General features: G+C 47.8%; 1 protein-coding gene across 1 annotated transcript; it reads right to left on the bottom strand.

Annotated features, from left to right (window-relative positions):
- Positions 1–469: 469 nt before the first annotated feature.
- LOC136047739 (protocadherin alpha-6-like) lies at positions 470–8,058 on the bottom strand. The gene is made up of 3 exons (XM_065735034.1): positions 5,928–8,058; positions 5,132–5,855; positions 470–484 (listed from the first exon to the last, which is right to left on the bottom strand). Exons 1-3 carry the CDS (start codon positions 7,853–7,855, stop codon positions 470–472), a joined length of 2,667 nt encoding a protein of 888 aa, XP_065591106.1. The 5' UTR covers positions 7,856–8,058.
- Between the last annotated feature and the right edge of the window lie 7,020 nt (positions 8,059–15,078).

The raw sequence follows: 15,078 nt of genomic DNA, 5'->3' as shown, positions 1-15,078 counted from the left end.
CTCAGCCACTCTCATCAACATATTTCCAGTGTGAAAGAAGAAAAAACAGATAGAGGTTCATATAAAAGGAGGCAAAAAAGTGAAAGATCCCATTGCACTTCTATTAAACTTATGATTTGCCAACAGCTTTAATACAGAAGTGCACTTCTCATCCTGAGGAGGAATTCCAGCAGAGCGAAGATCAAGGAAAGATTCAGAGAACTGAGCCAGAATCACTAACGCTGAGAAAAACTCATGTATTAGAGACAACACTCCACATTCAAGAACAAGTGAATAAAAGTGCATGTGGAAGATGACTTAACAAGTAGGAATGCCACAAGCACATCAGCGAGTGAGGGCATGCAGAACCTGACTGCTCTGGGCACCAGAGAGGCTAATCACACCTCATAGATGGCCTTGCTGTCAGCAGTCGCTTGCTGGAAATCCTCCCCATGTCCCACTGAAGACAGTATCTACTGTGCTGCTCACCTTACTGCTTCTTCCACTACAGAAGAAAAAGGGACTCCCAGGGAAAACAGCTGACACACCTCAAACACTGCAATGAAGAAGTGTTGCCACAAGGAATGACACATAACCTCCCCATGTTAAGGCCTTAGAGCTGAAATTCTGGACATTTTCAGAGGACCCAGGCTAGAAAGCACACCATACTCGGCCTATTCTCTACGTTTCATTCTTGCAACCTCTATCCTGAGCCATGGTAAATAGGATTTCCAGTTTTTTGCTCATGGGCACCGAGCACATCTTCTTCCAAGCATCAACATTTTCATCAGGCCCTGGAGTGTGTTCAGAGAAGGGCAACAAAACTGGTGAGGGGTCTGGAGCACAAGTCTTATGAGGAGCGGCTGAGGGAGCTGGGATTGTTCAGTCTGGAGAAGAGGAGGCTCAGAGGAGACCTTATTGCACTCTACCACTTCCTGAAGGGGGGTTGTGGTGAGGAGGGGGTAGGCCTCTTCTCCCTGATAAGTAATGACAGGACGAGAGGGAATGGCCACAAGTTGCGCCGGGGAAGATTTAGATTAGACCTGAGGAAGCATTTCTTTTCTGAAAGAGTGGTCAGGCACTGGAATGGCCTGCCTAGGGAGGTGGTTGAGGCACCATCCCTAGCGCTGTTCAAGAAGCGTTTAGATGAGGTGCTAAAGGACTTAATTTAGTAGTTGGGTAGAGATAGTGATAGGAGGATGGTTGGACTAGATGATCTTATAGGTCCTTTCCAACCTTATGAACTTATGAACTTATGAACTTATCACATGAGACTCTTCACTGTTAAGAACACCCAAGACTATATAGCCAGGGCATATTTGGTGTCACTTGCATGATTACTATCACCAAATCACAACACCTGCACAATCATCCAACTCACAGTCTGGACACAGCTCTAAGCCCCACTCAGACTACAACCCACGCCTGTGCAGATCCTCACCTTCTCTCATCACTGACAGCAGGAACAGATGGGTAGCTGCAGAAACACACGCTGTCTGCAGGCTCTTCCCAGAAGCAGGAAATGCACTCTGAAAATTCTACACATTCTAAGCAATCACACAGGGAAATGATAAAGAAAACTACATCTGATTTCTTACAGATTATGACACTGGAACAGGCACAGCTGTGAGCAGCTTTCCCAATACCTCAGGGAAATATTCATCAGAAAGTGGACAGCACTCTGCATCTCTCATACCATTACCAACACATTTCGCGCATTGGGCAAGTGCCAGAGCAAGAATCTGCATCTGGTGGAAGGAACTGGTCACCTCATTGCTAACATAAACTTTAAAGGCACACAGAAAAAATCACATTGGTTTTATCATCATTCATGGCAGATAAGACTGCCTGGTACCACAGCATATATGAAAACAGCATTGTAACATTCTTCCAAGATTTCTGCTTTGAAATACGTTTGCATAATATGGAAAAATCATTCTTTTTTTTACTGGTTCTACTTCCAGTTGTTCCCTCATAACTCTCACTTTCAAACCACTAATATCATACTTGGAACACAGAATACGGCTTGGCTGTGCCATCCTCTCTGGAAACTCCTCATAGCATTGAATCAAAAAGAGTGTAAATATGCCAGTGATATCCACATATTGCAACTTTTTCTATGATGGAATAACAAAAAGGAGAACGCACCTTCTGAGGATGCAACCTTTGTGGACACCAGCATGATCTGCCTAAAGCAGAGGTATGGCAATTAAGAAAGATCCACTGTGCGTTATACTGGGAAATCAGCAGCCACAAACAAGAAAAAAACAGCATCTTAAGACAGAGAAGAAAACAAAGAACTGTAATTCATGTAACCTGCATGCAGTCTTCACCATGACTATGAAGCTCAGTTCTCAGTTCTCCTCATCCCACGGTAATAATGGAAAGGAGAAAATTCATCAGGTCAAGAGAAGAGCACCACAATGATCCATCTTTGAAACACCTTTCATTTCAGCCCCAGGTGTTCATGCTCAGAAAGACAGGATTGAGAGGACAGACTGCACAACACTTCCAAAAGAGAACTACAGTGCAGAATGATTGCTTGCCTACGAGCTTCAATGTGGAAGCTCGTAGGCAAGCAGCAGAACAAGGAAGGTGTTGAAGTGCCCTCCCTGGAAATAATCAGACCTTGGAAGGATAAAGCCATCAGCAGCCTCACCTCATTCAGATTTAGCATGGCATGAAAGGACAAAACACTCATGACAGCACAGAACTCACCTGGGATCTCCCTGCTCCATTACTCAGAAACGTCAGAAGTGTTTATGCACAGTTAAAGAAACCCAAGAGGAACAGAAGACTCATGACTGGTAAGAGAGACATATCCAGAACACATAAAGACAGTGTACTGTACTCATGTCTACATCATGTGCCATCACAAAATCTGGAAGGTCTCTGGTTCACATTTCTTGCAGCCTCCTGGTAACCTCCAAACCTCACTCTCAACAGTGGATACAGAAGACAAGCAGACATCACTCATTCTGATCTTACGGCATGCCATGAGGACTTCCAATGATTGACTATTCCCCCAAGAATCGGGATTGCCAAACATGCTTGAACAGAATAAAATACAGCCAGCCTCCATCCCGTGCTACTGCTGTGTTCACCTCCACCTCAACCCACACTTCCCTGTCACAACCCAGCATTGACTCTGCCCTTCACTGACCCATATCATCAATCAGAGCAAGACATCCAACCTCAGCAAACAAGCAGAGCCATATACACAGTGTCTAGCTGACTTTCTGTAGATGATCCGCAACTTTGTGCAATGCTTCTGCAAATTCAGATGGAGTTATTACATGCAGCTAAGCAAAGTGATTTCCAATCTTAATAAGCATGCCATTGTTATGCTTCATAAGAACTGTACAGAAGTGTATCATCTTTCATCTTTTGGTTTTATAAAAGGCACATCTGCTTTATGTGAAGGTACAGCTACTAAAGCAAAAACTGAAGGAACATCAAAAGGGATCAATGTTTATTTTGCCACAACACAAGACTACAGTCAGAAAACACTTCAGGAGCAATTAGCATGTTGCATCACATCTCTCCTTCAATGGAGAATGAAAGAAGAGGGGGACAGAACTTTTGACAAGAAACCACAAGTGATAACAACAAAGTCAGGGCCACTGACAGTCAAGACTATGTGCTGGACTGTTGCCACAAGACCAACCCTTTGTGACTTTCAGACCTTCAGCAATCCCACCTGGAAATGCTCCACACCAACAACTCACAGGATATGTGGAGTCCAGGTCATGACACTGCAAATCAAAACAGGCACTGATTTACTTCTGGGACAGAATATCACAAGCAATGAATGCCTCATGACCAGCAGCAGAAGCAGAGCTCTGATTAAACCTAACACTACAGTTCTGCAGCTCTAGTACCTACAATCACCTTTGAGAAATAAATGAAACCATGAGATATGACACCTTACAACCCAAAACACGCTGATAAAAATAAATGAGTACATAAATTAATGAATAAGCAAAAAAAAAAACAAAAACAAAAAAAAAACACAAAGCAAAAAAAACCCACAACCATTTTCATTCAAAAATTAACTACTCTTAACTCTGGAGAAGAGAGCTACAGAAAAGACCCTGAGCCATCTCCACTATCAACCTTAAGAACAAAACTTCAGTGCTTTGTATCATTTCAAGAGTTGCACAAGAAGGTAAACGGACAACACTGTGAGCACTCTGAGACCACAGCAGACAAGCACCAGTCATGCTCAGCACCAGGATTTCTCTCTCAGACAGAACTACAGAGGCACTGGCAGGAACTGGTAAGGACACTTTGCAGGTTTGGAAAGGATACAGGAAAAGACCACAGTTGCTTTCCTGCTTTCATCAAGACAAACTCATGAAGAATGACATACACTATGGACTAAACAAATACTGAAATAACAAGCAGTGTAGTGCATCATGTCACTTGCAAAGGAGAATCAAAGAAGAAACCAGACCTGTTAAAAGCACAATCACACTCTACATTCTTAAATGACGAGGAAAGTGTAAGGTCGACTGCCACCACAAAAATGACTCTCCCTGTCAAGCAGTGCTTCAGTACTGTGCCCTACAAAAAACTGCATTGATAGAACTCATGCCACAGCAGCTCTGTGCAAATGAATGTATTCCATCACAGGAAAACCTCAGTACAAAACAGATATCGCAGAAAGAAATTCCAAAACAACAGCTGAGGAGATCTGGGATGAACAAAACATAGATGTGATTGTTAAATACACATCATCACAGAATTTCACGACTGCCCCGTAAATTGCATTGCAGAAAAGCCTTAAGCTGAAGTGAAATAGAGTCCAACAGTACATGACTTACCTATTTTATAGAAAAAGATCGGGTGTGAGTATGAGCAAGAGAACAATATCCTTGTATCAAGAGAACAAAATAACAATAAAATATCAATATGCATAGAGAGAAAACTAAAATTAAAACTTTCAAAAAATTCATTTCGCATCAATCCACAAACCAGCCAGGGCAAGCTACTGCTCTGCACCAGAGTTCGACAACAAACCAATTTCGGAAATCACAGTCCCGGCTCGGAGGAAGTGAAGGAAGGACTAGGAGAAGAGAAGAGGAAGACCGAATAAAAAGAAGAAGGAATGGCAGAAAAGGAGGGGCGAGCAGCCCGGAGCGGCACTGACCGTGTCCAGCAGAGAGGGCGGATCCTGAGGCGTCTCCTTCGGGGCGAGGCAGGGAGGCGGCGGGCAGTTGGGGCTGAACACCATGAGGTCGCTCTTGCCCGCGCCGTCCGTGGCCACGCACAGGCTCCGGCTGTGGCGCTGCGAGTACGACCAGCTGCCCACCTCGCTGGCGCACACCAGCGTCGCCGGCGTGGGCCCCGCCAGCACGGCCGCCCGCGGCGCCCAGCGCCCGGCCCCGTACAGCACCACCGCCAGCACCAGCAGGCTCGACACCGCGCAGATGGCCACCACCAGCCACACGTTCGTCGCCGCCGTCGCCGCGGCTGCAGCCCCCGACGGGCCGCCATCAGAGCCCACACCCAATGAGCCCGCCAGCACCGCCCCCGCCCCCACCCCCGCCACTGCCAGCGCCGCCTCGGAGCCCTCCACCAGTGACACGCTCAGCGTGGCCGTGGCCGAGAGCGGCGGTTCCCCGTGGTCCCGCACCACGATCAGCAGCCTCTGCCGCGGGCCGTCCGCCTCTTCCAGTGCCCGCGCCGTGCTCACCTCGCCGCTGTACAGCCCCACGCGGAACGGGCCGTCGCCCCGCGGCTCCCGCAGCTCGTAGCGCAGCCACGCGTTGTAGCCCGAGTCCGCGTCCACCGCGCGGATCTTCGCCACCACCTGCCCCGCCGGTGCATCCCAGGCCGCCCGCGCCCACAGTGACCACGACGAGCCCGACGAGCTCGCCTCCGCCGCCGAGCTCGTCGCCCGCCACCCCGTCTCTGCCGCCTCGCCCCTAGACCAGGGCCCCGACCCACCGCCTGCGGGAGGCAGCAGCGCCGGCGAGTTGTCGTTCTCGTCCACCACGAACAGCTGCACCGTGGCGTTGCCGTACAGCGGCGGCTCCCCCGCGTCCACCGCCCGCACCTCGAACTGCAGCACCTGCAGCTCCTCGTAGTCCAGCGGACGCAGCGCCCGCAGACGACCGCTCTCCGCGTCCACCGACACGTAGCTCGACGCCGGACGCCACCCCGAGCCCGAGCCCGAGCCCGAGCCCGCGCCGCCCTCGGCCACCGAGTAGCTCACGCGCCCGTTGCCCGCCTCGTCCGGGTCCCGCGCCCACAGCCGCGCCAGCTCCGCGCCCGCCGCGTTGTTCTCCCGCGCCAGCACCGTGTACACGGCCTGCGCGAACGCCGGCGCGTTGTCGTTCACGTCCGACACCGGCACCCGCAGACCGCGGATGGCGCGCAGCGGCGGCGCCCCGCCGTCCTCCGCCCGCACCTCCACCTCGTACTCCGACACCCGCTCCCGGTCCAGCGCCTCCCGCAGCACCAGCGAGTACGAGCCCGCGAACGTCGCCACCAGCCCGAACGGCGACGGCGGACGCACCGCGCAGCGCACCCGCCCGTTCGGACCCGAGTCCCGGTCCGACACGCTCAGCAGCGCCACCACCGTCCCCAGCGCCGCGTCCTCGGACACCGGCACCGACAGCGACGTCACCCACACCTCAGGCGCGTTGTCGTTCACGTCCAGCACCTCCACGATGACGCTGCAGTGGCCTGATAACGGGGGCGTGCCTTTATCTCTTGCTTCGATTTGCAACTCGTGTTGGTGGACATCTTCAAAATCTAAGGGACCCGTGAGTCTGACCTCCCCCGTGTGGCGATCAATGCTGAATGCTTCTCTCTGTGACTCAGGAACAGAACTCACGATGCTGTATGAAAACTCCTGATTAATTCCCTCGTCAGGGTCAGTGGCTGCCACCCTCGAAACCAGAGTTCCCACCGCCGCGTCCTCCGGCAGCTGCACTTTATACACCGACTGGTTGAACTGCGGCGCGTTGTCGTTCGTGTCCAGCACCGAGATCACCAGCAGCACCGTGCCCGTCAGCGCCGGCCTGCCCCCGTCATTCGCCGACAGCACCAAGCTGTGCTCGGACAGCGACTCGCGGTCCAGAGGTCGCGTCAATACAAGAAACAGAGATTTCAAGTCTTCACTCTGGGATTTATCATCCAGAGCGAAGTGCTCAGAAGGACTCAGTGTATACGAGAGCTGCGCGTTCGAACCGATATCCGCATCTGATGCGCCCTCCAGAGGGAACCGCGAATTCAGAGGGGAATTTTCCCACACACTGATGTTTTTGGAGGCGGCGGGGAAGCGCGGGGCATTGTCGTTGATGTCGGTGACCTCCACCTCCACGTGGAAGACGCGCAGCGGACGGTCCAGCAGCACCTCCAGGCGCAGGGCGCAGGGCGCGCTCTTCCCGCACAGCTCCTCCCGGTCCAGCCGCGAGCTCACCACCAGCGCCCCGCTCGCCCCGCTCACCTCCACGCTCGCCCGCCGGCCCCGCGCCACCAGACGCAGCCGCCGCGCCTCCGCCTCGCCCGCCTCCAGGCCCAGGTCCTGCGCCAGACGCCCCACCACCGTGCCGGCCTCGGCTTCCTCCGGCACCGAGTAGCGCACCTGCCCGCCGCCCAGCGCCCAGGCCGCCTGCAGCACCAGCACCACGGCCCCCCAGCTCCGCCGCGCCGCTCCGCCCACGCCCATCGCCCTCACCCGCCGCTCCTTCTCCACGCCCTGCACCGACCACCGCACGACGTGCCCGCTCACAACCCTCTGCCCGCTCTCGCCGCCACAATCCTTCCTCACGGGACGCGCGTCCTCCTCCCCGCCGCTCGCTCTTTCTCTGCCTTCTTTGCCATGGGCACCGGAAGGTCTTCCCCTCCCTTCCCCCGATCGCATCGCGCGTTCCTTAGCTCAGAGCGCCATCATGTGGCTCTCATCGTGAACTGCCCCTGTGTTTCTCTGCGGATCCCGTTGAATTCAATCTCCCCGTATTTCCATTTTCAATTCCATACAAATCACTTTATTTATTCTTTTTATTTTTCATCTTTTCCATAAGACGTGTACGCTACATTTTTCAGTGTTCTTGTTCAGCAGAAGAACATTTCCATTTAAATCCAATGAGATGCCATGTGTTCTTTTACCCTTCCGGTTTGAAATGCACATTGATGTGGAATGTATTGAAGGTATTTGTCGGTAGTGGGATAGATCCTACCATTTCTTCAGTCAGTGTTGCCCTGTTAAAAATCTTGTGTTACAACTGAAATTCCTCCAAACCACACATTCTTCAAGAGCTTTCCTTGACATTTTTTGCAGCAAAATAAATTGAACTATCACTTGTGGCAAGCACACTGGGAAGCAGAGATTCACAGGCTCTTTGTATAAATATTACAAGGATGGAGCACACAGAGGAATGTGGGAACAGATCCTCATCTTCCACTCCTGGTTACAAAATTGCAGTACCACTCACGTTTTAAGTGTTGAAGCGATCTCTACAGATCATCGAGTACACACTCCATTCTAAAGCATGTTCATCATCTATCGAGGCAGACATCTAGATGGTTTCTGAATCCAGGCAAGGAGAATCCACGATTTCTCTGGGCAGCCTGGTCCAAAGTTCTGACACTAAAACAATATTGACGTTTATCCTTCTGTTTGAATGGAACTTCCTCCTCTTCCACTTTCCAACCACTGCCTCTTGTTTCATTGTTGCTCCCCAACAAGAAGATTCCTCTCCTAACAATTTGAGTATTTATTAATACTGATGAGATCCCCCTTCAGCCTTCTCCACTGAACAGATCTAGGCCTCTCAGCATTTCTTCATACATCCAAGGCTCTTAATCATCATTGTTGCCATCTGTTGCACTCTTTCTAAGGGATCCCTGACTTCTCTGATTTTGGGAGCACAGAACTGGGCACAGTGCTCCATATGTGACTGCCTTGAGGAAGAGCAGAGGAGAAGGACCACTTCCCTCAACCTGTTGGCCACACTCCTTTCAATGCAACACATTAGCCAGGATACCTTTGGTCTTCTTGGCCACAAGGGCGCACTGCTGCCTCAGGGCCAACCTGTTTGCTATCAGGAATGAAAGTGCAGTGCTCCTCAAAGCTCCTACCGATGCATGATGTTGTTCCTCCCAGGTGCAAGACGCTACACTCGCTCTTGTGAAACCTCATCAGCTACCTCTCGGTCCAGTCTGCCTTTCTATCCACATCTGGATGTATAGCAGCGCAGCCCTCTGGTATGTCAGATGCTCTCAGATACTTTGTATCATTAGCAAATTTGCTAATCGTAGATTCTATAACTTTGCACTTATAATTGAAATCATGTTGAACAAGACCAAACCCAGCACCTGGAAACCTTTCAAATATGACTGAATGATGTTTGGCTGTCACACGTGCCAGCTCACACACAACATGTAGGTGCATCCCATCAGAGCCCATGGAATTCTACGCATGAATTTTGGTAGATGGGTTCAGCTCCAGTGCTCCCTTCCATAGAGATAGGGCAGTTTGGTGATGCTTCTGCCAGAAGAGGTTATCTGCTCACCCCCTCTAAAGGCAGAGTGAGGCCACAGGGACCTTGTTCTGAAGTAATCAAAGGGAAGGGGTGCAAAGTGAGAATGAACTGCAGGTAATTCCAGTCACACTCCACTTCCCTGAAACTGGAAAACATTGGCAGCAGAGGTGAGAGGAGATGTGCTGAGCATGAGTGGGCAGAAGACCAACAAGTTGTGTTACTGGGAAAATGCTTCCTCCAGACAAGGCAAGGTTGATATTTTGGGTTTGGAGTCTTTGGATTTTTTACTTTTAACGTGTACTTTTTTTATCTGTGTGTCCTCACCATTTGTTACAGACACTCTGATGGACAAGGATGCTGGTTAGGTATGATGGTCATGCATCAGGTAAATGTTTCCATTCTCATCTACCACATCCCTGAAAAGCAGGGTGTGCACAGTAACCTTAAGGGAAAAATCCACCACCTACCTACACAGATCTTATCTGCCAACATCATTGCTTTCACCACCACCTGCACTGCACATAAGCGGCAGTCACACCAAGGCAGAGAGTAACTCGCATCTTCATCTCCTACAACTCACAAATACAGAACAAGGTTCAGGGTCAAGCAACATGCTTCCACCTACAGCTCTCTTTGGTTTCATTCTCCAACTAATCACCATTTCCTGTGGAAATCTGACACTGAAGTACTGAAGGCTGTCAGGCTTTCATAGAACAGCAAATTCCTGGAGAATTGATACATATGTAGTCCCTGATGCTAGTCAGTTTATTTTATACCACATGAGTTCATATTCAAAATGCAAAGATGTACAGTGCCTTCTCACATTTTTCTATCTTACCTGCATTGAAACATACAAGACTACCAGAAGCACCCAGCCTACAGGACAGTACTCAGTAAATACACACTCATTTCAATAGCAAAAGAACACAATTAAACAGCATAAAAACATACAGCTGTCTATATAATGCATATTTCTATAATATGAAAAACTTATATGTAATATGGCTGTAGTGGTGACAGCTTGTTATGATAACAAATACTATATCTGATTAGTGTGTAGTGCTCCCTCACACACATCTATCAGAATGAACGCAAAAGTGGACCTGAAAGCTAATGATTCTCTCCATCACAACCTCAGATAAATAAAGTAGAAAATTCAGACCCAAGACTAATTAGAAGCTGCCCAAAGGTGTGCAATCTGACAGCAGCCAGAACTCAGTGCATCACAACACATCCACTCTCATCAACAAATTTCCAGGGGGAGGCAAAAATATCATAGCGAGCTTCATAGAAAGGAGACAAAAAAGTGAAAGTTCCCATTGCACTTCAGTTAAACTAATGGTTTGCCAAAATCTTTAATATAGAGGAGCACTATTTCTCATCCTGAGGAGAAATACCAGCAAAGGGAAAATTACACGGAGATTAAGAGAATTCACTCAGAATCACCAATACTGAGAAAAACTCATGTATTAGAGACAACACTCCACATTCAAGAACAAGTGAATAAAAGTGCATGTGGAAGGTGACTTAACAAGTAGGAATGCCACAAGCACATCAGCGAGTGAGGACATGCAGAACCTGACTGCTCTGGGCACCAGAGAGGCTAATCACACCTCATAGATGGCCTTGCTGTCAGCAGTCGCTTGCTGGAAATCCTCCCCATGTCCCACTGAAGACAGTATCTACTGTGCTGCTCACCTTACTGCTTCTTCCACTACAGAAGGAAAAGGGACACCCAGGGAAAACAGCTGACACACCTCAAACACTGCAATGAAGAAGTGTTGCCACAAGGAATGACACATAACCTCCCCATGTTAAGGCCTTAGAGCTGAAATTCTGGACATTTTCAGAGGACCCAGGCTAGAAAGCACACCATACTCGGCCTATTCTCTACGTTTCATTCTTGCAACCTCTATCCTGGGCCATGGTAAATAGGATTTCCAGCTTTTTGCTCATGGGCACCGAGCACATCTTCTTCCAAGCAGCAACATTTTCATCACATGAGACTCTTCACTGTTAAGAACACCCAAGACTATACAGCCAGGGCATATTTGGTGTCACTTGCATGATTACTATCACCAAATCACAACACCTGCACAATCATCCAACTCACAGTCTGGACACAGCTCTAAGCCCCACTCAGACTACAACCCACGCCTGTGCAGATCCTCACCTTCTCTCATCACTGACAGCAGGAACAGATGGGTAGCTGCAGAAACACACGCTGTCTGCAGGCTCTTCCCAGAAGCAGGAAATGCACTCTGAAAATTCTACACATTCTAAGCAATCACACAGGGAAATGATAAAGAAAACTACATCTGATTTCTTACAGATTATGACACTGGAACAGGCACAGCTGTGAGCAGCTTTCCCAATACCTCAGGGAAATATTCATCAGAAAGTGGACAGCACTCTGCATCTCTCATACCATTACCAACACATTTCGCGCATTGGGCAAGTGCCAGAGCAAGAATCTGCATCTGGTGGAAGGAACTGGTCACCTCATTGCTAACATAAACTTTAAAGGCACACAGAAAAAATCACATTGGTTTTATCATCACTCATGGCAGATAAGACTGCCTGGTACCACAGCATATATGAAAACAGCATTGTAACATTCTTCCAAGATTTCTGCTTTGAAATACGTTTGCATAATATGGAAAAATCATTCTTTTTTTTACTGGTTCTACTTCCAGTTGTTCTCTCGTAACTCTCACTTTCAAACCACTAATATCATACTTGGAACACAGAATACGGCTTGGCTGTGCCATCCTCTCTGGAAACTCCTCATAGCATTGAATCAAAAAGAGTGTAAATATGCCAGTGATATCCACATATTGCAACTTTTTCTATGATGGAATAACAAAAAGGAGAACGCACCTTCTGAGGATGCAACCTTTGTGGACACCAGCATGATCTGCCTAAAGCAGAGGTATGGCAATTAAGAAAGATCCACTGTGCGTTATATTGGGAAATAAGCAGCCACAAACAAGAAAAAAACAGCATCTTAAGACAGAGAAGAAAACAAAGAACTGTAATTCATGTAACCTGCATGCAGTCTTCACCATGACTATGAAGCTCAGTTCTCAGTTCTCCTCATCCCACGGTAATAATGGAAAGGAGAAAATTCATCAGGTCAAGAGAAGAGCACCACAATGATCCATCTTTGAAACACCTTTCATTTCAGCCCCAGGTGTTCATGCTCAGAAAGACAGGATTGAGAGGACAGACTGCACAACACTTCCAAAAGAGAACTACAGTGCAGAATGATTGCTTGCCTACGAGCTTCAATGTGGAAGCTCGTAGGCAAGCAGCAGAACAGGGAGGGTGTTGAAGTGTCCTCCCTGGAAATAATCAGACCTTGGAAGGATAAAGCCATCAGCAGCCTCACCTCATTCAGATTTAGCATGGCATGAAAGGACAAAACACTCATGACAGCACAGAACTCACCTGGGATCTCCCTGCTCCATTACTCAGAAACGTCAGAAGTGTTTATGCACAGTTAAAGAAACCCAAGAGGAACAGAAGACTCATGACTGGTAAGAGAGACATATCCAGAACACATAAAGACAGTGTACTGTACTCATGTCTACATCATGTGCCATCACAAAATCTGGAAGGTCTCTGGTTCACATTTCTTGCAGCCTCCTGGTAACCTCCAAACCTCACTCTCAACAGTGGATACAGAAGACAAGCAGACATCACTCATTCTGATCTTACGGCATGCCATGAGGACTTCCAATGATTGACTATTCCCCCAAGAATCGGGATTGCCAAACATGCTTGAACAGAATAAAATACAGCCAGCCTCCATCCCGTGCTACTGCTGTGTTCACCTCCACCTCAACCCACACTTCCCTGTCACAACCCAGCATTGACTCTGCCCTTCACTGACCCATATCATCAATCAGAGCAAGACATCCAACCTCAGCAAACAAGCAGAGCCATATACACAGTGTCTAGCTGACTTTCTGTAGATGATCCGCAACTTTGTGCAATGCTTCTGCAAATTCAGATGGAGTTATTACATGCAGCTAAGCAAAGTGATTTCCAATCTTAATAAGCATGCCATTGTTATGCTTCATAAGAACTGTACAGAAGTGTATCATCTTTCATCTTTTGGTTTTATAAAAGGCACATCTGCTTTATGTGAAGGTACAGCTACTAAAGCAAAAACTGAAGGAACATCAAAAGGGATCAATGTTTATTTTGCCACAACACAAGACTACAATTAGAAAACACTTCAGGAGCAATTAGCATGTTGCATCGCATCTCTCCTTCAATGGAGAATGAAAGAAGAGGGGGACAGAACTTTTGACAAGAAACCACAAGTGATAACAACAAAGTCAGGGCCACTGACAGTCAAGACTATGTGCTGGACTGTTGCCACAAGACCAACCCTTTGTGACTTTCAGACCTTCAGCAATCCCACCTGGAAATGCTCCACACCAACAACTCACAGGATATGTGGAGTCCAGGTCATGACACTGCAAATCAAAACAGGCACTGATTTACTTCTGGGACAGAATATCACAAGCAATGAATGCCTCATGACCAGCAGCAGAAGCAGAGCTCTGATTAAACCTAACACTACAGTTCTGCAGCTCTAGTACCTACAATCACCTTTGAGAAATAAATGAAACCATGAGATATGACACCTTACAACCCAAAACACGCTGATAAAAATAAATGAGTACATAAATTAACGAATAAGCAAAAACAAACAAACAAAAAACCCAACCATTTTCATTCAAAAATGAACTACTGTTAACTCTGGAGAAGAGAGCTACAGAAAAGACCCTGAGCGATCTCCACTATCAACCTTAAGAACAAAACTTCAGTGCTTTGTATCATTTCAAGTGTTGCACAAGAAGGTAAACGGACAACACTGTGAGCACTCTGAGACCACAGCAGACAAGCACCAGTCATGCTCAGCACCAGGATTTCTCTCTCAGACAGAACTACAGAGGCACTGGCAGGAACTGGTAAGGACACTCTGCAGGTTTGGAAAGGATACCAGAAAAGACCACAGTTGCTTTCCTGCTTTCATCAAGACAAACTCATGAAGAATGACATACACTATGGACTAAACAAATACTGAAATAACAAGCAGTGTAGTGCATCATGTCACTTGCAAAGGAGAATCAAAGAAGAAACCAGACCTGTTAAAAGCACAATCACACTCTACATTCTTAAATGACGAGGAAAGTGTAAGGTCGACTGCCACCACAAAAATGACTCTCCCTGTCAAGCAGTGCTTCAGTACTGTGCCCTACAAAAAACTGCATTGATAGAACTCATGCCACAGCAGCTCTGTGCAAATGAATGTATTCCATCACAGGAAAACCTCAGTACAAAACAGATATCGCAGAAAGAAATTCCAAAACAACAGCTGAGGAGATCTGGGATGAACAAAACATAGATGTGATTGTTAAATACACATCATCACAGAATTTCACAAGACAGCCCTCATAAATTGCATTGCAAAAAAAGCCGTAAGCTGAAGTGAAATAGAGTCCAACAGTACATGACTTACCTATTTTATAGAAAAAGATCGGGTGTGAGTATGAGCAAGAGAACAATATCCTTGTATCAAGAGAAC

This window comes from Cyrtonyx montezumae, unplaced genomic scaffold, assembly GCF_038088225.1.
Source record: "Cyrtonyx montezumae isolate F1298 unplaced genomic scaffold, pur_monq_1.0 scaffold_18, whole genome shotgun sequence".
NCBI lineage: Eukaryota > Metazoa > Chordata > Aves > Galliformes > Odontophoridae > Cyrtonyx > Cyrtonyx montezumae.
This window is presented reverse-complemented; position numbering and strand designations above follow the sequence as displayed.

What these genes read in the sequence shown, in the direction of transcription:
- LOC136047739 (XM_065735034.1), bottom strand. Translation starts at nt 7,855, where the DNA reads ATGCGATCGGGGGAAGGGAGGGGAAGACCTTCCGGTGCCCATGGCAAA. An exon ending in CTGCCTCCCGCAGGCGGTGG is followed by an intron (nt 5,856 to 5,927) that starts GTCGGGGCCCTG and finishes GGCGGAGGCGAG; the next exon opens with CTCGTCGGGCTCGTCGTGGT.